General features: G+C 32.4%; 2 protein-coding genes across 2 annotated transcripts in view; both read right to left on the bottom strand.

The window, feature by feature from the left end:
* Positions 1 to 21933, bottom strand: part of LOC106720237 (phosphatidylinositol 4-kinase beta) — a 46358-nt gene extending 24425 nt beyond the window's left edge. Inside the window, exon 1 of the mRNA XM_045679127.1 lies at positions 21531 to 21933. Coding sequence (XP_045535083.1) covers positions 21531 to 21622 — 92 coding nt within the window. The 5' untranslated portion in view covers positions 21623 to 21933. The remainder of the gene's footprint in view (positions 1 to 21530) is intronic.
* Positions 21934 to 23736: 1803 nt separating this feature from the next.
* On the bottom strand, positions 23737 to 24801 carry LOC106720280 (dynactin subunit 6). Its single transcript, XM_014514875.2, has 4 exons — positions 24714 to 24801; positions 24467 to 24637; positions 24188 to 24360; positions 23737 to 23987 (listed from the first exon to the last, which is right to left on the bottom strand). The coding sequence occupies exons 1-4, from the start codon at positions 24722 to 24724 to the stop codon at positions 23770 to 23772; spliced, it is 573 nt and encodes a 190-aa protein (XP_014370361.2). The 5' UTR covers positions 24725 to 24801; the 3' UTR covers positions 23737 to 23769.
* Positions 24802 to 25093: the final 292 nt, after the last annotated feature.

Here is a 25093-nt window from a genome sequence, read left to right as displayed (position 1 = left end):
ATTTCTAATGATAAATAAGCTAAGATAAGGTAAAACAATAGCGCGCATTGCATTACAAACCGAGAGCGCAACGTTGTGACGGGAACAATGAAGTTATAAAACTATAATAATTGATTTATTCACTGTACGATTTACACGTGCTACGATTGAGTTAATAAAAACAAAAAGCACACACGACCTTAATGTACTCAATTTTATACGGAAACTTTGGTTCAATTTAATAAATCTATTTCAAATTCAACTAAACGCATAAGCGTTTAGTTGAATTTGAAATAACGAAATAAATAAATAATAAATAAAAAAAAAAAAAATTTTAAATAACGAAAACCCATGTAAAATGAGAGCAATGTATAAACATTGCTCTCATTTTACATGGGTTTTCGTCACAATACATTCAAGCAAATCACACAAATTAATAAAAGATCTGGTATTTTATATGAAAAAGAACATTATTTAGATAAAATAAAACAGCGTAGCAAAACTACATTCATGTGACAATTAACCAAGCTCTAATTAGTAGCGCCACAATACAACATAAACTAACAAGAAATAACAACCCCAGTAATCCCCACTGTATTAATTTCGCAATTGCTAACAAAACAATAGGTGTAAAGTTACAACATCATATAAATGTTCATATACAGATAATAAATATGTAACAAAGGCCATGCCTGGGATCGGCATTGGTTAAGGTCGAAGTCGACTTGTGCTTTACTAAATGAACTGTGACCATTATTTAATGAGATTTCTGTGATATCAAAGTACATCACGACCTCGAACAGTTAGGATTCCCAGACCAGTTCATTTAATTTTATAGGAATAAAACAAGTGAGTGATTTAAAACATAAACGCATCGTCTTCGAAGGTATCATGTCAAAAGTAAGTTATCACATTTCACTCAAGGCGTCGTGTCAACGCGCACCAAAGCGTTCGCTTCCTCTCTTCAGTTTAATGGCCAATTAGATTACTTCCTTTGAGCACAATGGTATACAAAAACCCGACTGCCACGGATGAGGGAGCAATAATTATGAATGACAGGGGGTGACGTGACACGCCTCGTCAACCATCCGACAAATTTTGTTTACTTTCAAATAAAATACATACATTGAATAAATTTAAATTGAAGATAATTTCATTAGAATATTACTGTTTAAGAATACAATACAATCATAATCATATTAGAGCTCTATTTCTCGATATAAATTTAAAAAAGAAATATTAATTTTCAAATACCTGCGTACCGAGTCAATTATGAGTCTTTTAATTAAATTAAAACCTTGTGAAACAACACGCAACCGTAATTAATTTGAACATCATTAAATATTTGTCATTCGATGGATATAGGGTACTATTACATTAATGCAATTTGTACGTGTACTTCAAAAACATAGCGGTATATCTATAAATCAAGTTAAAAAGCTTCCTGGGGACGCTTATCTGCAGTCTATTGTGGTTTTGATGCCGCATAAAACTTACTACGACCGGCAATATAATATTATTACGCAATCCAAGGAGTTGCCCTTTACACTACGCTTAACAATAAAACCAAATTGCGAGTATTTCGTCTAATAAGAGATTAAACCCTACGAAATTTTAAGAAATTAATATGTACTAATGGAAGACAACATATAAAATTTGTATAAATTTCTTCCATCCATCCTTACAAAGAGGAAATATTTGAACGCACATTTAATCGTAATTCAATGCCATGGTTTAAATTCCCAACGACTTACAAATATCCTTTAAAAATGGAATTGTCAATATTAAAAATTATGTGTTAATTTTGATGTCATCCAATGACAAATTAATTTCAGGCACAGCGGTGACCTGAGGATTAGACGTCAGAACTCCGGCTACAAATTGCCGCTTCACTAACCCAGTTAACGATGCCTAATCCCGCATTCGCAGGGGCGCGGTATTTTACGCTGCGTTTAAACTCGGAGTTGGCGATTCTCAAACGATGAACTTTTTAAAATCACTCTTGTTTCCTTAACCCAGTGCTCAAAATGCAACACAACGCGATAAAGTGTCGCGTTTTAAAATCTTTGCTGTATGAACATATACAAGAAATGCATTTGTTCTATGTGAATGCGTTTTAACAAGGCGTAAAAAAGCGCCGGTGTGAATGCCGGCTAATGAATAAATGATTTGACTCACATTATTTTATTACTAAACTCATATCTTGTATACTGAATCTTAACAATTTATTTTTCCTTTTGTAATTTAAAAATTAATTTGTATTTTTTATATTTTATAGTCTTCCTTTGTAATATTTAAAGTAAAAAATACGATTGTAACAAATGAGTTTTATCAGCCCCAAGATTTTGAGGATAAAAATCATACTAGCCTTTATTCAGTGTAATGTATGACCAATGTCTGTCAACGGAAAGGTCGGTATTACCTGCAAATAACAGAGAAGAAAAATTAATATTATAAACATTTTTACAAACATTCATTTATAAACCATCATAAAATCAAAGTAATAAGGAGCAATACAACAAATTCGTATTTTACCAAACTAAACTTTCCTTTTTATATTATAAATCATTAGATTTAAATAATTAACAACACGGAATATATGCAATAAGGAAAAAATTAAATCACAAAATAATAATATCCCATCACACTCAACAACATAGTTTACAAAAAAAGAAATACACACCCCATATTCCTTTCATTCGTTTCTAACAATGGATATCCTTATGAAAGAGAAATAAAGTGATATATTAGTTAATAAAACCATATTATACTCTATTGGTACACAATATACTTTTTCGGGGATTCGGGATAACAGAGACATGAATCGTTCTTTACTATCGACAACATAACAAAATGTTCGTTGCAAGAAAATTTGTCAGAACTTTGTCATTTAAAAATTTTATATTTATTACAAAAATAATATATTTTGTAGCATATGTAAATGTAGACCACCCAAGCCATGTAACATTGTTATAAAATACATCTAGATATTTTTTATCAACTGATCACTTCGTCGAATCAACGACAAAACAGCAGCTGGAAAACGCATGATTTTTTGTTAATTTTTTTCCCATCATCTTTCGCAGCTTGCATCTACCTGCCCATACAAATCAGTTTCACCAGCTGCGCTTACACGTGGCGTATAGAGGTTGTGTTTATTTTTTTCACCACACGTCACCACGGCCCACTTTGGCACTGAACGATAAATATAATTGAGGAAGCACGTCTGTCGAGGCAGGTGTGTTTACTTTAAACGAAATACTTTTTTTGTTAAGAAAAATAATTAAGTTCTGCATTTCACATCAAGGGTCTTATTTTGATGCCATTATGGTAAACGATAGTCTGTTGTTTTTAGTAAATTATCTTCGAATGTGAAACTGATTTCTGAGAAAAAAATTCATCCTCGCACTTATTTTACGCAATCAAACCGATTAATACAAACAAACAAAGGTAATCTATAAAATGTTTATTTTAAGATTATCACAAGATATTATGTTGATCGAAAATATGGCACCATAATGTACTAAAGCACTTAATAAGTACTACAGTACAGTATATGGTAATATTCAAGTTACTTGATAATATCGACCCAAGCACAGCCGATAAACCAAACTCTTTCGGACGATAGAATCAGTGTCGCCTTACGCATTTTTCGGAAATAATATTTCTCCGAATTTACCATTTTACTTTCATTTCTTCAGTAGAGCTTTACATTGCAATTGAATAATAATTACAAAAACAATAATAAACGTATTAATTCACTTAAAATCGCTAACCTTTGTTTCACGGCCGTTAACTTAACAAGTGACCTTGTGCAAAGCAACTGTTGCGTTCAAATCCGACGACAACGCGAAAATAGGTTTACCATAGTTTCAAAATTCCATACAATAAACCTAATTTATTGTATGATTATAGTAAAGTACACTAATTAACATAATGCTTAGGATTTCTCTAGTCAAATTTTGATACTTATTTTGTGGCTAAAAATGTCTTCTTTGGTATGTCGTGAAGAAAATGATGAGAAATCTATTTACTTAAAAATACCTTTAAAATATAGTAACACAATACCATTAGTCTCTTTTCTATAAGTAAATTTTATAAAGTCTTGTTTAATCTAACACCGTCTCCCAAATTTTCATATAGTGGCTTGGCTACACTACATAAAAGTTTTATTCAAAATAAGAGAATTCGTTCATTGACCGAGATAATGATCCCTACAGTCGTTACTAAGATATCTCGAAATAGACGGGGTATTATAAGTATACTACTCCCCCGTCGTGGATGAGAACCGTTGATTGGGGACATCCGTCCATTGTGTACTCCCTTTCATTGGTAGCGTAGCGAGCTAGCGAGCCTATACAACACAATACGTAATACTGACTATAGGTCAAGTACCGATGCTTTTAACGCTATTCACTGTGTGTTGTATTTTTCAGGACTTGGTCTTTATAACCGTTTCTGATCCCACACCACTTAAGTTGTTAAATCTTGTCGGAAATTATTTTTTTAATTACTTCTTAGTAAATAATTAAACTAGTAAGATATTTACTAGATGGACTTAACGCAATGTACCCAGATTTCACAGACTACTTGTTCAAACCGTTATAATGATCAAAACAATGACATAATAAGAAATATATACCTATAGTTCCCAAGACGAAATCATCAGACTGCACTTTCCTGGCCTCAGAAGGCGTACAAACGCTTCAGAAGCGTTACGTGCAAAGATTATGCAACCTGTCTTCTAGTAACATCTGCATTATCACTACGCATACTTTGTGTAAACGGTTTACATCGATCGTGTTATAATGTTATACAACAAAGACGTAAAGACTTTTACATAAAACTTCCATCGTCACGAAATCATATTGACATAAGCAAAGATTAGTTTACAAAGTTAATATCCTGCATTTTAGTGTTTTTTACTTATAAGCTAAGAATAACGAAGCCACTGTTATCTCATCACGAAAACAAATACTATCTTTGAGATGAATTCTGTTTAAATATGCGATTACATTCACATAAATCTTATCAATATTTATTCATTGAATAGTTTTCACACATTAAATCAAAAGTCTCACACTTTTCTATTATAACGCTACTTCTAATCCTAGATAGAGTCACGCCTTGCTTCTCAAAGATCGTATCTCAACTTTCAAAGTGGGCGACATTGTGTACATAGTGTCTACAAGCACTTAGTACCACTTACTTTGACCTGCTCTCACATCAGCCAATGTAAAATTTGCCTCGTAACGGAAAGTTAGTCTGACAAAAATACTGCGTCAGAAGCGCATGGCTATAATTATAATCTAGTTAATAAATTATATTTTATTATCTGAAACTCCAGTATTAATGTCTTAAAATAATTATTTGATATTAAATCAGTTTTTACAGGGTTAACCAAAAACACTATAAATACTGACTTTCAACAGGATCTAGTATTTATACCATAAAGTTTTATTATTTACTTTTTACCTTGAAATGACTCGTTTGCAACGACTTTAATATAATTATAGTAAACTTTTTTGACAACATATTTACACTTCATACGTGGAAGTTAAACTTTTAAAAAGGCTGACTTTCCCTCCCTCTCTCTTTTTATTCAAGTATCACAGAGCTCTACAATAAATTTAAAAAGCCATAAAGTATCCTGTATAAAATAAATCAAAATGTCATCCGTCGTTTTGCCAATATTAAGCATTTCAGCCAAACATTTCTTGGCATCGGAACAATGAAAAATAAATCAATATATGACGGCCTAAATGTTGTACTTAGTGGTGCCATCGACATGGTTTGTTTTATATCGAGATCAGGGGAATGTGAGGGGTGAATGAAACCCATTACTTGGGTCAAACAACTTTCAACTGTAACTACGTCACTTGTTTGATACTATCTTACTAAAAATATAATAATTACTAAATAATACACGACAAAAGTAATAAAATACTCTTTAAAAGATCATATTTCCTACAATTCTACAAAATCATAATGTCTTTTGGAGACCGTGAGTAACCGATGACGAAGTTAAATTGGTGCCAATGATTCAAAACAACGTAAGACACCAAAAATACAAATTATTGAGTCTGGCTATCAAAAAAGACAAAAGAATATTACGTTGAATAATCTTCTCGATTTTATTTCAAATGTACATTTTATTTAAATTAAAACCAACGTTCTCTTGCTCCGTTGCTTAGTTTCAAGTCGTTATAAAATACCTAATAGAAGTGTGTACGTAATTTACAGGACTTGTTTTCTGGCATGTTTTGCTTAATACGCTTGTCGCTACACAGTTTTAATAGTCTATCTCGCTGTAATTTTCGTTTTGCGTAAGATCAAAGCTAAAAACATACCTATCATTAACGTCTACATTTCACGAAGTTTTCGTTCACACGGCATTGTTATATATTTTCCAACACAAGACTACAAAAGATAAAACAACAAACAATTAATTTCTACGAGAAAATTCTAACATTGCTTTCTTTGTGAGAAGATGTCATCGAGCAAAGGACTGATTAAATATTAAGTGAGGTTTACACGTTGCTAAATCCGTTTCAAAGAAAAAATGTCAAAAAAAAGAGACGACAGAGAGGGAAATAAATATATTATGTGTAACCCCTTATAAACGTCATATCTTTTAAATTATTTACGTGTTAATTAAGGAATAGATAAAACCACTTAGTCATTGAATGGTGACAGGCTTTTTTATTATATCTTTGACGAATGTTTGTCTTCTTTAGATCTTTAATAGCAGGATGTAGCAGTTGACGACGTACCCGCCAACACGACTGACGATATTCATTTTGATAAGATAAACTACCTATAAAATGTCGTCACCAAAACATGATAGCTAATCACATTACTCAACATTATAGTTATAAGCGATTGACCTTCCATTGATTTTGAAACGAATTCTTTACATATCATGAGAATAAGACCAAATTAAAAAAAATATCATATAAACAAGAAACATTATATAAAGGTCAACAATCAAAAATATTTTTTAAAGATCCTAACTGTTTAAACCTTCAAAAATTTAGATCATTCACTTTTGCGTGAAGTTTGAAACAAATCCGAAAAAAAAGTATGACCTCATCCAAGCCATGTAGGTTGAGTTTTTAGTTTCTCCGCCTCATTTTTACGGCTTCACGCGAGGAACTCGAGTGCACTTTGAGACACAGAAACGGAAAAAAAAAAACAAAAGACCGCGCCTCGTAACAGTCTTTATGCAGTGTTGTGGGCGAATGCGGCCTAAATAGTCCGTGGGAAGTCACTGATCGTCTTGTCGCGTCTCATTCAGCTATAATCGTTATCATGACATCATTAATTTGAACCGTTGCTAGTTGAAAACTTGAGATAAATAATGGTTAAAATTTATCGCTCACTGCATACAGCAATGAATTTGAATTAAATTAACAGAACATTTTTATGGAAACGTGCCTTCTTTTAAAGATCAAAATTGTACAGACCCGAAATCATTATCATTCATTCATCTTTCATCGTATTAAACAAGTAAAACAAATAATATCGCTTGATTCTTATTAATTATGTCAGAACGAGAACAAAATATAACATCAAAGTTATCATAAATAAACATAACAAGACATCGAGTACAACGTCCGACATACGCTGTAATATCAACAAATGCGTCATACGGAGACGGTTTTGTGTCATTCCAATAATACGGTACGACTCCAACGAAAATAGTGTCATGTTCTCTTAACAATGAATCAGCATACAAGCAAAACAACTTATACAACGAATATAAAATTAGACTTTGTATCTTAAACATCATTCAACAACAAAAAAAACTAATTACAATATCAAATTAATCAAAACAGCAACAATTAGCATACCATAGCATTGCTTTATCGGCCAAATAATACATAATAATCTTTGTAGTTTGGACTTATAGATGGATTGATGTTTGTTAGAAGGTATCTCCAGAACGATTCAACGGATCTTGATGATATTTAGCACTGATTTAGAGCATAGTCTGGAAAAACACGTAAGTTTTTTTTAATATCGCGCGAACGGCGACGCGGGCAAATAGTAATCAAGATAATAGGTATAGATTGCTATCTCTGTTTTAATTATGCCAGATATAAGAAAGTCTTAGCCTAGTTTTTATCAAAGTTCAATTGAGATTACACGACATATAAAACGAATTCGAAAGAACGAATAAATTACGAATGTTCTAACACGAGAATAGTACAAACTCCGTAGTCTATACTTTATCTTTTGTAAACATCTAAAGTAGCTCTACAAATCAACGATATCCGATATCCGGATCCAAGGATGACATCCTTTGTCGTCTACTGGAGAGTTTAAGCATTTGACAATACGTATAGTAAATTACGTCTAGACTACTCCAATGCTTTAGTAATTTATCTGTAAGTATATTTTCGTTCTGCTCCATGAGTCAAGTCGACGGGTATCGAAAATAAAAATATCTTGCATTTTTACTGTCCAATACTTTTTAATTCAGTAATTTCACAACAGCAACAGGAAGAAAGCTTTTATCCCTTTGCAATAGTAATGAGCAGAACTCAAAGGTTTGTGGTCACTAAGTAGGTACTTTATTTCCAAAGAAGAATTTTAAATTGACCTCTACATTATGGAAGCACAAACTAATCTCGATTTTTGTTATTCTCAAGTTTTTTCTGCAAGCTACGTTACCTGTTGTTCTAAATTACATAGAATTTGACTTTGAGTATAAACTAACAAATATAAAATGGTTAATGTATCAAATATGACCACTAAATATACTTATTAGCGTGTACAAAAATATATTTTCGTAGTAAACATGGTAGTAGAGGATGATCGTTTTGACACAGAAACATCTGACTGTCTCAGCGGGAGCACTAACCGACCACGTGACCAGCTCAGTGCGCCTGCACTCGACTCGCGAGCGCGACGGATTTACGAAGCAATACACGGAAAACGTCTAAAAACACACATTGCTGTGCTGTACGAACTAATAATGATATCTTTATGTATTGAACAGTCTGCGGTTTATTTGTTACGAAGTAATTTATTTAAATGACAGTATATTACGTGGCTTGAATTATTTATAATTAATTTAATAACTTAGACTACAAACTAATCTTCTTGTATTTAATAATAGGATTAAATGGGGCCCTTGTACCTATTTGAACCGCTTTATATATAGCAGTATGCTAAAAAATAGCTGTTAACAAATAGATAAGCTACAAACAAGATAAGACACATAACATGGTAGTGATTGTAGGTGTTTCAACAACCTTGGCATAAAATCGACAGTACATTTAAGGTTCTCGTTTATTTTTTTAACACTTCCTCAGATCGATATAAATGTCAAAGAAATTATTTATACGGACCTAAATTGAGCTTTGCTATGCTGGTGAACGTAATGGAGTCAAGGATACAGATAAAAAATAAACATTTGATAATAATTAATCAGGAACGCGGCTCGATAAAAAACAAAATAATAAATACGCCATACTCAAAGTACCTTATCTTTATGGTCATAAGGTTGTTTATCGTTCAATAGGTTTGTTAATGCGAAAGGAGTGAATTTAGCTTTGGCGTTGGCTGATCAACAAGCGTTAGAGGGCAACCGAGCCACGCATACCACAGCTGATTGGCGAGGCAAAGGTTCGACAGAATCAGCCAGCTAATTGTTCACTCATTCATTCAATTGAGTAGAACGTTATCTGGCAAGAAATTTCTTGTCATATAAATATTATATAACAAACATGTTATATTTAGTTCAATTGAGTGTTTTTTCGTTTATCGAAATAGAACACCACTTTATATGTTTAACATGACAGCGTAATTGAATAAAATTAAAAAAAATTGCCGTATTTCAAGTTAATAAGATCGTTAAGATCTGTATTTTTATATTGTTTCTTGACCGCCTTGTTTAATTCACGCCCTTGTAGTTTCTTTTAATAATCCACTTTCGTCTTGTACCATTTCCGAGTTAAAATATTTTGACGGCTTCTTAACGTAAGGTCATTGTCATTTATACTCGTCTCTGTCAGTTTTTGTACTGTTTGACAGTTCCGTCATTTTAGAGGTCAAACTGGGGGTATTGAATGTTCCAAAAACATCAATAATAACAATGAATGTTCTTGTTAAGATTATACAAGGTACCAATTCATTCTTTTATTTACTTTATCTCTTCGTAGATCACAAAATAAAATATTATTTAATAATCTCACGGGTAGTTTTAATTATTCTATAAAAAACATATAAACTATTATAATAAACATTAAATATTATTGTTAACGTATTAAATTACAATATTTACTGCACATGTGAATCTGTTGGCGTTATCCTATAATAATTTTATGTTGTATATCACCACGTGCTTTCCTTGAATTCTTCTTAGTAGCGATAAACGCAAGTAATTCTCACGTTTCGCTAACAAGGACTCGTGCAGGTGTACAAAGGATAAACAAAGTTGCTATTGACATGACGTCATTTGATAAACATCACCTACTTGGAAACTGCAAGGATGAGTTTTTTTTTTAAATTATGTTGATATTAAATAACATCAGATTTATTTAGAAATATTTACTTAGAATATGCGAATTAATCAAAATAAAAATAGTCAATATATGAGTAGCTATATCCAGTATTATGATGTCAAGATGTTCAGAGCAATATTTGCAATCATACTTTCAATGCTGCCTACAACCGTGGAGGTCAAACAAAGTAAACTTAAAAACAAACCTTATTTTCATTGTTTAGAGTCTATTTTCATTATTTCAGCTGTAATAATAGACTATTTAAGTCTCAAGATGGTTCTTTTTTCATTCATGTCGTCATTGATGTTTTTGTTTGCAATGCATCAAGAAGTTTTTTTTCATGACTGTTTCTGGTTTTATTTACGAAAAAAATTATTTGAATGTAGTTATATTAAAATTTTACAAGCGCTTTGCTTCTAAAATAACTGCATATGATGCTAAATTCTACACTTATATCTTTTTCTCATAATGTATTTTAAAACTTAATTGTTTTTAAGCATAGAGCTAATATCTAGGTAATCTTAGTACCTCAATATCTTGCTTAGATCATTTATTTTTAAAACAAATAATTCGTTAGTAACGCACACCGCCTATATCACATATCAGTAATAGAGACCAAACACCTAACCATACAATTCACTTCCTTACCCATCAATCAAACTTTAAACTATAGTACAGTTCAAACTTTATGGCTGTTCGTAATTTTCGTTCATACAGCTATAAAGTTTGAACGACACTATAGCATGTAATTGAGATAGAAGTCTAAGCATACATTCTTCCATCTGGAAAGTTCCGCGCACCTTCGAACACGCTTCAAGCTTATTGCGAGCTTCCATAAACTTTGTAGTTCACTATAACGTTAGTTAGCTGGTTAACGGAAGAGCAATCGCCTTGACAGCACTGCGTAACACACCAACAGAAGGTCGTACACAATCTATTAAAATCAATTGTTTCAGATCCAATCGATTGCAAATCACAGTCTCTCAATTGCTCGCTTACATTACGTCAAACTTTAATATGGAATGTAACCTTCGTATTGGTTTAAACAAAATGATTATAAACAATGATATGTCCTATTCAGCATAGCTGTCCCAAGAGACTCCGTCCGCGCGGAATTTTACAAAAAAAAAAACATGTACATTTTCATTACTCGAAGACTAATTTCTAAATTGATATTTTTAGTACCAATAACTAACCAGCCAACGCCTAGCGATAGGTAACTTCTAGACAATTTCATATCTCTTAGGAACGTTAAAAAGCTATAACCATAAAAGTGATATATTTCTTGGAAGGGTGTGGTTTACAGACCATTTTAATAGATATGTTAAACTATAAGATTCATAGAAATAATTTGTTTATTTCATTTAATAGTTTATATATGTGGAAAGATTTAGTTTTTTTTTTTATTTAAGATTTTTGCTTTAGTATAGTTTCTGGTAGCAGGTATTTTAATCTTTTGTATTGGCAACACTAAGAAAAATGTCATGTCAGACGGTTGATTGTTAAAAAGAAGTTACGATTTGTTGTTGTGCAAAATTTAAATAAAAATCTTCAAGAAAACCGCTTTATTTTAATAACTGATCCCACAACTTTATTGGGGGCTCGTCCGGGATCGTGCTCAGTTAAAAATCAAGTGGTTGCAAGAGTGATTTGTAAGAAATATCAACGAAGACAACACGCCGCTTGCTCGCGTACTAAGACGCCATTGTTACCCGGCAGTATCGAATGCTACGGGACGTTGACGAAATAATTTATCGAATGCTACGGGACGTTGACGAAATAATTTATCGAATGCTTCGGGAAGATGAAGAAATAATTAATCGAATGCTTGAGCGACGAGAAAAGAAAACGTTTTTAAGAAAATATGTGGTTGATATTATTTTACATTTTTGAAGATTGAAGATTTAAAAGACTACGACTATACTATTTAATGACTCCACGACGTTTATCTTTTTGCACAAAACGAAGAAGAATATCAATTCCAAAAACGAAGATGCCACCAAAGAAAGATTCAGAAAATAAAGAGAAAGAAGAAGATGAAGAAGTTGAAGTACATATTTCATTTCAAGATTTAGAGAAGTCTATGACGATGTTTACCGGAGATGACACTTACCCGATTTCGGAATTTTTGGATGAATTTGAAGATGCTGCTGATTTAATGAAGTGGACTAAGGTTGAACGGTTAATCTATGCAAAAAGGCTTCTTGGTGGTACAGCGAAGTTGTTTTTGAGATCTGTGGGCAGAGTTAAAGACTACCCATCGCTCAAAAAAGCTCTAAAAGAAGAATTTGGGCCAAAACTTAACAGTGCAATGATTCATAAGAAGCTTACAACACGTAAGATGAGAAATGATGAGACATTACAGCAGTATTTCCTTGCTATGAAAGAAATTGCATTGCAAGGTAAAATTGAAGACGCTGCATTGATGGAATACGTAATAGATGGTATTCGAGATACTGAATCAAACAAAGTTATCTTGTATGGCGCATCGGATTTAAGGGAATTTCGCAAGAAGTTGGATATTTACAGCGAGTTCAGGAAAAAGGTTGCAGCTCGACCAAGTCCAGCGAGTAGTACTTCCCATCATACTAAAAAGAAATTTACTGATGTCAAAAGATGCTTTAATTGCGGAGACCTTGATCATCAAGCTCCTACTTGCACAAAGGGAATAAAATGCTTTAAGTGTAATGAGTTTGGTCATAAAGGCAACGTATGCCCAAAAGCGCCTAAGAAAACATTGAACATACAGAAGAAACAAGAAAAGGTTTTAGTACCTTACAAGAACGTGAAGATTTTCGGATTTGACATAGAAAGTTTGATAGACACAGGAAGCGATGTTAATCTTATCACGAGATCAGAATTTATGAGGATCAGAAACGGAATTAAAGACGGTATAATTGATGATAAATCCATTTGTCTTACCGGCATAGCAGGAAGAGAGGTCTACACTAAAGGATCTTTTTTCGCTAAAATACAGATTGATGATGGATATGCCGATATTAAGTTACATATCGTAGAAGATGACGCTATTCCAGTAAATGTAATAATAGGTAATCCTATTTTAAAAGAGTTTAAAGTAAATTTCACTACTGAAGGAATTTTCATGGAAAAACATCCAGTTCTTTCACTTTCTATCGAAGCAGATGCTGATGAGAAATATGACATTGAAGACTCCGAATTTGGAAATCAAATTGAGAAGATGATTGAAGACTATAACCCAAAGAAGGAAACCAAGAAAAGTAACGTCGAATTGAGAATTGTACTAACAGACGAAATTCCAATATTTCATAGTCCAAGACGCCTTTCACCATTAGAAACAGAAATAGTAAATAAACAAATAGAAGAGTGGCTACAACAGAAAATTATTAAGATTAGTAAATCCGATTTTGCATCCCCTATTGTGTTAGCTAATAAGAAAGATGGATCACGTAGATTTTGCATTGATTACAGACGCCTCAATAAGAAAATAATCAAAGAAAGATTCCCACTACCCTTAATAGAGGATCAAATCGACAAACTGAAAGAAGCTACAGTGTTTACGTCTTTGGATTTGAAGAATGGATTTTTACATGTTGACGTTAATGAGAATAGCCAAAAGTATACCTCTTTTGTGACGCCACAAGGTCAGTTCGAGTTTCTCAAGATGCCATTTGGCTTATGTTCAGCACCATCTGTGTTCCAGCGTTTTATCAACGACATTTTTCACGACTACATCGCCGATGGTACAGTCCTCGCATACCTCGATGACTTGATTTTACCGGCTAAGACAGAAGAGGAAGGATTGAAGAAGTTAGATAAAATCTTTCGAAGAGCTGAAGAATTCGGTCTGCAATTTAACTGGAAAAAATGCCACTTTATGAAAAAAGAAGTAGAGTATTTAGGCTACATAATTCGAGAAAATGAAGTGCGACCATCAAAAGAAAAGATAAACGCAGTAGCACGATTTAAGACACCTTCTAATGTCAAAGCTGTACAATCATTTCTGGGATTAACAGGATATTTCCGAAAGTTTATTAGGAACTATTCACTGATTGCTAAACCACTGACAAATCTGCTCAAAAAAGACGCCATATTTAACTTCGATGAAGAATGCGAGAAAGCATTTTTACAACTGAAGAATATACTGTGCAGCTCACCTGTATTACGAATTTATAATCCAGAATTGGCGACAGAACTCCACACAGACGCCTGTACAGATGGATACGGGGCTGTTCTCCTGCAACGAAGTCCAATAGACAATCAACTACATCCGATTCATTATATGAGTAAAAAGACTACACCTGCAGAGAAGAAATACCATAGTTACTATCTAGAGATTTTGGCTATTGCAGAAGCAGTAAAAAAATTCCGTGTCTACTTACAAGGCATACGTTTCAAAATTGTTACCGATTGTACCGCTCTTACGATGACACTAAAGAAAAAAGATTTACCTCCGCGAGTTGCTCGGTGGGCGTTGCTTCTTGAGGAATACGATTATGATATTGAACACCGACCTGGATCTAGGATGAAACACGCAGACGCGCTGAGCCGCTACCCTGTAAACTGTTTAATACTTACCGAGACGACTGTACGATTGAAGAAAGCACAAGACGATGATGATCGTATAAACCTGTTGAAGAAAATTTTAGAAAAAGAACCCTACCAAGATTACATTTTAAGCAATAACATACTATACAAATTAAAAAATGGAACTAAAGTTATTGTTGTACCAAAGAAAATGCAGTATGAAATAATAAGGAAAAATCATGAGAAAGGACATTTTGGTATTGTAAAGACAGAAGAATTGATAAATAGAGATTATCACATAGAAAACCTACAAGCCAAGATTAGAAAAGTAATTGATAATTGTGTTGAGTGCATTCTGATATCACACAAAAAAGGGAAAAAAGAAGGATTTCTCCACCCTATTGACAAGGGTGATAAACCTCTGTTAACTTACCACATAGACCATCTTGGCCCTCTTACGTCTACACAGAAGAATTACAAGTACATACTTACCGTTGTAGATGGCTTTACGAAGTTTACCTGGATATACCCTTTAAAAACCTTGACGACTGACGAAACATTAGACAAATTGAAGAATCAACAACAAGCTTTTGGATCTCCTGAAAGAGTGATAACTGATCGCAACGCTGCTTTTACCTCAAACGATTTCAAGAAGTATTGCGAAGACGAGAATATTACACATTATACTATTACAACTGGTCAACCGAGAGGTAATGGGCAAGTGGAAAGGATCCATCAAATAATAATCAGTGTGCTGAGTAAATTAAGCGCCGATGATCCAACGAAATGGTATCGACATGTATCAAGTGTACAACGCTGTATAAATGGAACTTATCAAAGAAGTATTGGCATGACACCCTTTGAATTGACTTTCGGAGTTAAGATGAGAGATAATAATGAAGAATTGACTAAAATGTTAGAAGAAGAAAATATACAGAATTTTAACGAGAAAAGGTGTGAACTTAGAGAGAAGGCGAAAGAATCAATAAAAAGAATACAAGAAGAGAACATGAAAAACTATAACAGAAAGAGAAAAGAAGCCCAATCTTACGATGTTGGAGATTTGGTGGCTATTAAGAAGACACAATTTAGCCAAGGTAGCAAATTGTATCCTAAATTTCTTGGCCCTTATGAAATAATTAAAAAAAATAGAAACGATAGATACTCTCTGAAGAAAATTGGAAATGGAGAAGGCCCGATCAATACGAGTAGTTCAGCGGACTACATGAAGCACTGGACTACTAATGAAGAAATTACTTCATCTGAGTCAGATGAATGATCAGGAATGGCCGTGTGGAAAGATTTAGTTTTTTTTTTTATTTAAGATTTTTGCTTTAGTATAGTTTCTGGTAGCAGGTATTTTAATCTTTTGTATTGGCAACACTAAGAAAAATGTCATGTCAGACGGTTGATTGTTAAAAAGAAGTTACGATTTGTTGTTGTGCAAAATTTAAATAAAAATCTTCAAGAAAACCGCTTTATTTTAATAACTGATCCCACATATATTTAGGTCAATATCATTATTCATTAGTCAATCAATATCAGTATTTGACCATAACCTAATACTACTAGCTTAATATTCATAATCATAACTTATTATGGTCTTGCTTGCTGGAAACCCGCGAAACATATACATACAATATTTGGTAAAACATAATAAAAAAACAATGGTAAAATGACGTATTAGGCATTAAATGTTGATTAAATTATACTTTGCAAGATCTTGTCACTGAATGATAACACTCTAATGGAAATTAAATTACTATAAAACAAACGAAGTTCAACATTAAACACGTTAAGGTCCCGTCATAAAAGTAAATAAAAAAGTTAATTTTAATTGGATTAATAACGTACTTTTTCTAAGGTGTCATTGCGAAGTACTTCTGATTTGACTGCATATGAAAACGCTTTCGTAGACAGTTATGTCGACATAATTCAGAATTACCAGAAAGAATTTGTGAAGTTATTTATTTAACCATGTTCAGCAAAAAGTGGTCATAGAATGTATAACCATGAAATACAGATTTCACATTATTTCCTAGTGTGATTAATTAAGTTTTTGTGTTCTTAGTATCACACGTTTTTCACAATCAGAATATTTCCTATATGTACAATCAATAAGATAAAATGGAAACATTGTTTTAAATAATAAAAAATATACAGAAGCAATCAAACAGCATAATAAACATAAACTTGTTTTCAATATGTCAATAACAATAAAAAAATACAAAACTAGTTCCATGGGCCTTAATTTTACCAAAGAACTTAAATTACTTGTTTAAATAAAAAAGGAATCCTTCTGATATTTAGAGCCTGTTTCCTCTCCTCTAACCGCGCGAGGATGTCATTTTGTACAGAAGTCGTGGTCGCATCAGTGGAAGCAGAACATAAGACTACATAAAAACAGGCATGCGGTAAGTGGCACTAGCCGTAAGTGAAACTTAGATCTAAGCATAAATAAATCTTTCTTCTCACTACTATCATAAATGTGAATGTTTGGATGTTTGTTTGAAGGTATCTCCGGGACGGCTTAACGGATCTTGAAGAAATTTGGCACAGATGTAGAACATAGTCTGAAAGAACACATAGGCTACTTATTACGTTTTTTTTTTTTAATTCCGCGCGGACGTAGTTGCGTGCGACAACTAGTATTACATAATTTAAAAGATGCTCTTATAAGGTCGTCGGTCGTTCAATGATAACACAAACGCTGAAAAAAAAACATTAGAGCTCACAAAAACCGGTTATCCTAATTACGAAGCGCGCAGATTATAAATTTAAGCCGTCGACGAGTAATTAAAATGAATAAAAGCGACGACCAAGGAAACCATTAGTAATGGTGGCTAGCTTCTATGACAAAGGCCAAACTTTTTATTCAAACCTAATGAAATAGCCGTAATAATGAAAAATACTGCGCAGTAAGCCATAGTCTGGAAATTACGTTAAACACAATATGTGGGAAACCCCGCAAGTGGTGTATACTGCAAACACTTAGAGTATATTTTTTATAATAATGTAATAATAATAATAAAATAAGATTTTGAGATTCTTACTTATCAAAAGATTAACTCTTCGTGTTGATTAGTGCGCAAAAATTGTACATTATCACATAATCTGTAACTAGAACGTCACCCTATACAGCGTATTTTGGGTACTGTTATCACTGGAGTGGAAAATCAACCTTAAGACAGCTCTAAACTGCTAGTGTGCGAGTAAATATTGATTTGGTAATGCCACCATAAGTGAGTCAGATGCGAGGGCTGCGACTGGCTACACAGCTTCCTGTGTATGAATGTTAACTTGATTAAGCAATTAGACTGACCATAAGGAAACATTAAAATACCAATAGTATGACGAATCTCGGTATTAACTAATCTTAGGCGCTTAAGTTTGATTGTCTGGTAAATGAGTAGGTCTCTAGTTCCAGACGTGTCAAATCAAATGCCTGGTTACACTACGGTGCTCGGTTTAATATGCGAAGTCTAATTTTCCTGTATTTATAAATGGATACAAAGAAAAACCTACAACGTTCGCTTGACATTAAATAAACTAGTAATATATAAAAATGTACTTTATAGAATCGCTTATATTACGTTTTATTTAACGTTATTAAAAATCTTATTCCATCTGTTTTGAGAAAATGAATAGAAGAACTCTATACGAAATCACATTTCACATAAGAAGAGTACAGTTTTTACTGTACTGTACTGGATAGTTAAATATTATTCGTATTAAGGAAAGTTGTTAAATACATTTTAATGTCAACATTATAAAACAAACATCATTTACAATTTAAAATACTAATTACAGAGTAATTTAGTGTCATAGCAAAGAAAATCTTTTAAAACACATTAGTCATCCGGCCGACGCATCCGTTAATTAGGATAATTAGCTTGCCTAGTTTCCATCTGCAGTATGAAAGTACGGCAATAAAGAAACTAAGTAGAGAATAACACAATAAAGAAACTTGTTGTACTACCAGTATGGTCAGCAAAAACATCCGCTGCGGACAAATAACGAAAGCGCATAACATATACGTGTTCAAAGAAAAAAACCTGTCCTTAAAACGATTCGAAATTCTTAGTGTATAAGCCCAAATTACTACAAAAACTCGTCTAACTATACAGTCAGCAAAAAATCAACGTACAGTCTACTAACAACCATCCTGCCTAAATGATGATCTAAACTACCCAGTTTGCTTAGACATAATTGGTACGGTTAGAAAAAGAATCTGCGCCTCAGAAGACCGTGCCCCAAGTCTTTCTGGCGTCCACTTTTACTTTCGCCGGCGTCCATTCACCTGAGCGGCCGAGGAGTGTCCCAGATACCAACAGCTCGTGTTTACTTAAACCTTCGACATGCCGTCATGGCCCAGATTGTACGGAATGCGATGCGAATTAACAAGACGACGTTACGACTACGCCTTTGATCATATTTAATACTTCAGTTATTAATAGTTAATAGTTTAGTTATACATAAAATAAAAATAAAACCTTTTTACCTTAATGACATTTTAAAAAAAGTCTACTATAGATTTTTTTTTATAAAATAGTAGCTTTTAACCGCGACTCCGTCCGCGCGGTTTAAAAAAATGCGCACAAGATAAAAAAGTTCCTATGTCCGTCTCCTAGTTCTAAGCTACCTCCCTAACAATTTTCAGCTAAATCAGTTTGACCGATCTTGAGTTATAAATAGTGTAACTAACATAACTTTCTTTTATATACAGTCAAAATCTGTTTTAACGACATCGAAGGGACTACTCATATTGAGTCGTAAAAACCGATAGTTGTAACAACCGGTGACAGGTATTAATAGGAAATATATGTATATAACATTCAGCCAGGACCTTTGATTTTGGTCAATTTAACCGGTATGTTGTTCTAAACGATGTCGCCACAAACGGTTTTGACTGTATATAGATAAAATTACACTATTTACAAAAGTTCACAATTTACTATGTAGTTCCTTCAAAAATATAGCTGTTTCTTGTATTTACGAAATGTTAATGGTTCTGTATTAAAGATAGCACAAGTTTTGTATAATTAATAGTTCAAATTAAATAATCCAAATATACAGCTTTATATTAGCAATAATAATATAAGGTAATAAAGAAATATCCATCCATTTCCATACACTGATCACTTGTGAAGAAAGTACATGCAATTATGATTAGTAAATAAAATAGTTGTTAACCAATAATGATTACTAATTAATGTAGAACAAATAAAACAATTAACTACTGTAAACAGTCTATTTTTTTTTAATTACATGACAAAATATATTTTATCATGTGTTTTGTAATTCCATATTTCAAATATTTCGCATTGGAATTATTATAAACCTAAGCAAAATATGTGTTCATGTTTTTTTTAATATAAAGTAGCAAACAAGCAGCAGGAACAACCAAGTAATCATAAATTTACCTAAACATTTGCAACACCAGCGGAACTGGAAATGCATTACCAACCTTTAAGAAAAAGCTACAGAGAGTGTGAGAGAGTGCTATCTTGAAACAGCTTAAGTTGCAACAGTTTGAAAATACCACAGAAGTTGTAATTTTATCAATCATGAAATTTATTTATAACCATTTAATGTTTTTCTTAAAGACTTAAATTATATTTAAATGCACAGAAAAACAACCTTATATGTCGACCAGGAAACAAAACAATTCTACAAAATATTATTGTAAAAACTAGGATCATCAAAATTGAAATTAAACTAAATTTTGTGATAGCTGCCACTCGCAACTTTGTCCTCATGGGATAAAAAAGAACTTAATTAAAGTAGCTTATGTGTTCATCCAGACAGTGTTACATATCCACCAAATTTCATCCAGATCCATTGATCCAACCTGGAGATACCTTTGAACAAACATCCATCCATCCAAACTTTCACATTCATTAAATTAGTAAGATTGAGAATAGTGATAGTGTTAACAGATTGAAAGTTATCTCTAATCTACAGTTAATTTTAGTTAATACAAATTAATTTTAATGTTACAAAAACTCATTTTTGGAATATAACAATAAACCATAGATTTTAAGCGAAAAAAAAATTACAACTGAATACCACAAGACCATTGATTGGAAGTTTAAAGCAATAAAAATTCTGTGGCTTGAAACCAATTATTATGATTGACAAACAGTAGTAATGGAAGCAAATATTATGAACTTTGAGCTCATTTCAAATGTTTTTTATTGAAATGTTTTGATAAATACAAAGTTCAATTGATATTTTAAATAAATGCAGAAGTTATTGTATGAAAAATTTTCATAGAAATCACAAAAATCTTACCGATAAACTATAAGTAACTAGTAAAAGAAATTTTATCTTCATGTTAATGTAAGTCTAGAAGTCTGTAATTCAGTGTTTAATTATGATTATCAAGGTTGTTTACGTGTAAGTTTTGTGTAACAAATAGATAGGAACCTTTTTTTCTAAGTTTATCTAGTAATTAATTACGTTAGAATTAAAAGATTTAATTAGTGATAACAAGAAATTATTTACACACAAACATTATAGAAAGTAGCATACCTGAAATCCAGACTGAGGTTCCGTTGATGCGTCGCGATCTTGGGGCTCCTAAGATCGCTCCGACTCCCGTGGACAGGAACATCTTCCAACATGCTCACGCACTAATTAAACACCACAAAAGTACACCCATAACAGGATTCGTGTTGAATCAACTAAATGACAACATGGCGCCGTACGTTGCAACAAGATACATTATCCTAGTTTTACCAAGTCGTAATAGTAAACTAGGGATACTTATTTGTTTAGTTTAAATATACGCTTACGATTTGTATATTCACAGCCCTTATTGCCATAAACTTTGACAAATTAATTTTTAATAATTTACTAACATTACAGAATTTAGTGAAATTATAATGAATCGCAACAAAAACTGTACATTTACATACAAGAAAACTTTCCAAATATAAGATTACTGAACGCGAAGTAAAAAGAATTAAAATCCAAATTAAAGAAATCGATGAATGTCTGTCCGAGACGACATCGTATATTTTTTATTTTGTTGTCTGTCAGTAGGTAGGCCTAAAGTCACGAAGAACCACAGCGCTAGTGATGGGATTCGAGTTGCTTTTCACTCGAGTGACTCGAGTAGTTTTTATATTACTGGCACTCGAGTTAAATTTTTGACAACTCGAGTTTCGAGTGACTCGGGTCGACTAGAATTATGAGTGACTCGAGTTGACCCGTACCTCTCGGCTGGTTTATACCGAGCCGAGTGAGAAATTCAAGTTGTGACAAGTTTAACCGTAGGTTCTCTTTGAAATAACGTAGAAATCTGTTTGTGTGAGTTGTTACTGTTTAATGTTTTGGTCATTTATGACTGTGTGTTGTTAGTAAGTGGTGAAAATGAGTAAAAGTGTAAAAAAGCAATTCTGTGGTCATTTTTTGACACATGAAATCAGAACAAAAAAACCGTTTTTTGGAAGTTTTGCAAAAAGAGTTACAAAGATTTTGGTAATACAACTAACTTGATTTCTTAAATGAAAAATTAACATCCAGTTTAGTACAAGGATAGCAGTGGTGAATGTAGTTCGTCACAAGCATGTTCTTCGAGTGAAGGTGAGAGTTCTGCTTTCACAATCTTCAAAACAATTCTATTTCAAAGAAACGGCGTTATCAGCAATTACAGCTTGCAAAGTCAAATGTTTCTTATGTATGACAAGTTTATTTAGAAGAAAAATTCTATTTTTTTACATTTTGTTTAGATTTTTTTGAGTAGTCTTTACATTAATGCGAAAATTAATACACATTTTCTATGTAAAATTAATATTGTTATATCCGTTTTAAAATGTTGGTCACTCGAGTTTTATATTCCGAATGCCACGAGTCAATAAAAATCACTGAAGTTTTATATTCACTCGAGTGGCATTCGAGTGAGAAAGTACCGAGTGACTCGAGTGAAAAAAAATCACTCAAGTCCCATCACTACACAGCGCAGCGATATTCCTACTAAGAACAAAGAGTACTCATATCGACATACTTTAGTATAAAACTGGACCTAATTTGGTAGAAATGACAGTTGTGCAAACTGTTAAAACGAGTAACAACGAAACAATTCGACTAAGGAAAGTATGTAATGGAGGGTAGACAAAACGTTTTGCCAGTTTTCCTTTTTTTATTATAAATTCCCATGATTTTCAGAATGCATCATAACACTGATAAAATATTCCAACCACGATATTTAAACATATGTTAAACGGTAACTAATATATGTAATAATTGGACTGAGGAATCCCTTTCTAAAGGATATTTACTAATTATCTTCGTCACCAAGGTCTAAAAGGCCGTCCGTTAAACGATCAAATGTATTTCACGTTTTATCAAGCTATTCATCAAACATTGGCAGAAGCGTCCAACAAAGGTTTGAACTGAAAAAATTTGAAAACACAAATGTTTACTGTTGTCAATATATTACATATTGTGGATAGCGGTTACAGTTGTACAATGTAGTTACATAAAAGTAAAAAATAATACATTAATAAGGCATTTTAGAATATAATGTGTAATTTGCACAATTTTATAACCGAGGAAATATTTGGGTGTAGGCTTAATTGGTAATATCAACAATAAGCCATTGTTGAGCTCAACAATTTTACAATAACAAGTATAAACATGGTTTTAATTTAAATCAAAAATTGAATACGGTCCTTATTGACAACAATTATTGTTGAAAAAAAATAAAGACGCATGTTTCTAAACAAGAAATAAATAAAAAAAATTACATTTTCGAAAATACATCAAATTATGATTTAGCTGGTTCTTGGGACTGCCTTGACATCTGCCTCTTATGCACATTAGATTTCCGGAGTCTATGATAGTTTGGCATCACTTTGCCTAGAAAGTCAAGTTGGAGTAGTTGAGATGGTTGTTTCTCTAATGCTTCCCTGTTATTATGCTCCGAACCCCAGATAACTGTATTATCTGGTAAAGTTTGTGGTGCATTTAAGCTACAAGCTGCACCTATAAATAAAGTGGCATTATTAATAATGGAACAAAAAAAAGAAAATATTAAATATAAATTTCTATCCTTTACATCTTTTGCATATTATTAAAAGTTTTAACTCTTAAAAGATCTCTTGAGACCCTTCATCATTTGGGTGGAAAACACTGAGTAAATTGTTTAATTTTGGTTATTTTTATGTACAAAGTATTTCACATACCTATCACACATCCACTACCAATTTTGACATCAGTACCAACGAAAGACTTGCATTCAAAAACATTACTCTCTCCAATGTGACCACATAAGGATTCAAGTCTGCATCCCACTTCAAATACATTGTGTGCACCTATGAAAAGAGGCTTCGGTGGATTTTCTGGTTGCTCATTTTTCCTGAAATTTAAAAGTTATTTATAAAATTTATGTGAGTAGAAGTACGAGTTTAAATTTAATAAAAAAAATTGTAAGATATATAGTACAGCTTATTAAAACATATTACTTGTGAATAATTGTAGAATACTCTTCAATGATACAATACTCTGCTATTATAATAGGTCCACCTTCAGCAATAATAGTCACTCTGGGGTGAATTACAGTTCCTCCGCCAATGGTTATGTCTCCTTCTAATGTACAGTCCTCGCAAACAGTAGCACCAGGCAAAATTTTAATACTGTAACAATAATGAGTCATATCAAAACTGTTATTGTTTATAGAAAACGAGTTTTGCATTTCAATAAAATACATACTTATGTGACATTTTAGTATTATGTGTTATAAAGGCGTAGCGTGAAATATTTATTTCAAATATAAATGGAATGTTATATTTATAATTACAGAACTGTAATATACATGTTTTAGAAATTATATTTCATCTATTAACTTTTACAGAAATTGAAACTGACAACAGATTGACATTGACATTTACCAATTGCAGTGACATCAAAAGTTCAAAAGAGTAAATTTTACTAAGAAATTTTATTAAGCATCAAATAATTTACATTTATTTGTTTGTTTAAATTGGAAATAACAGTGTTTTTTTCATAAAATCTTTGTTTCTTTTTAAATTGTATAATTTTGCGTATTCCAATTGGATTTTTTTTCTGTTTAAAACCACTGACATAAAATG

Source organism: Papilio machaon, chromosome 8 (genome assembly GCF_912999745.1).
Source record: "Papilio machaon chromosome 8, ilPapMach1.1, whole genome shotgun sequence".
Taxonomy (NCBI): domain Eukaryota; kingdom Metazoa; phylum Arthropoda; class Insecta; order Lepidoptera; family Papilionidae; genus Papilio; species Papilio machaon.
Note: the sequence above shows the minus strand (reverse complement) of the source record. Positions and strands in the feature narration are given on the sequence as shown.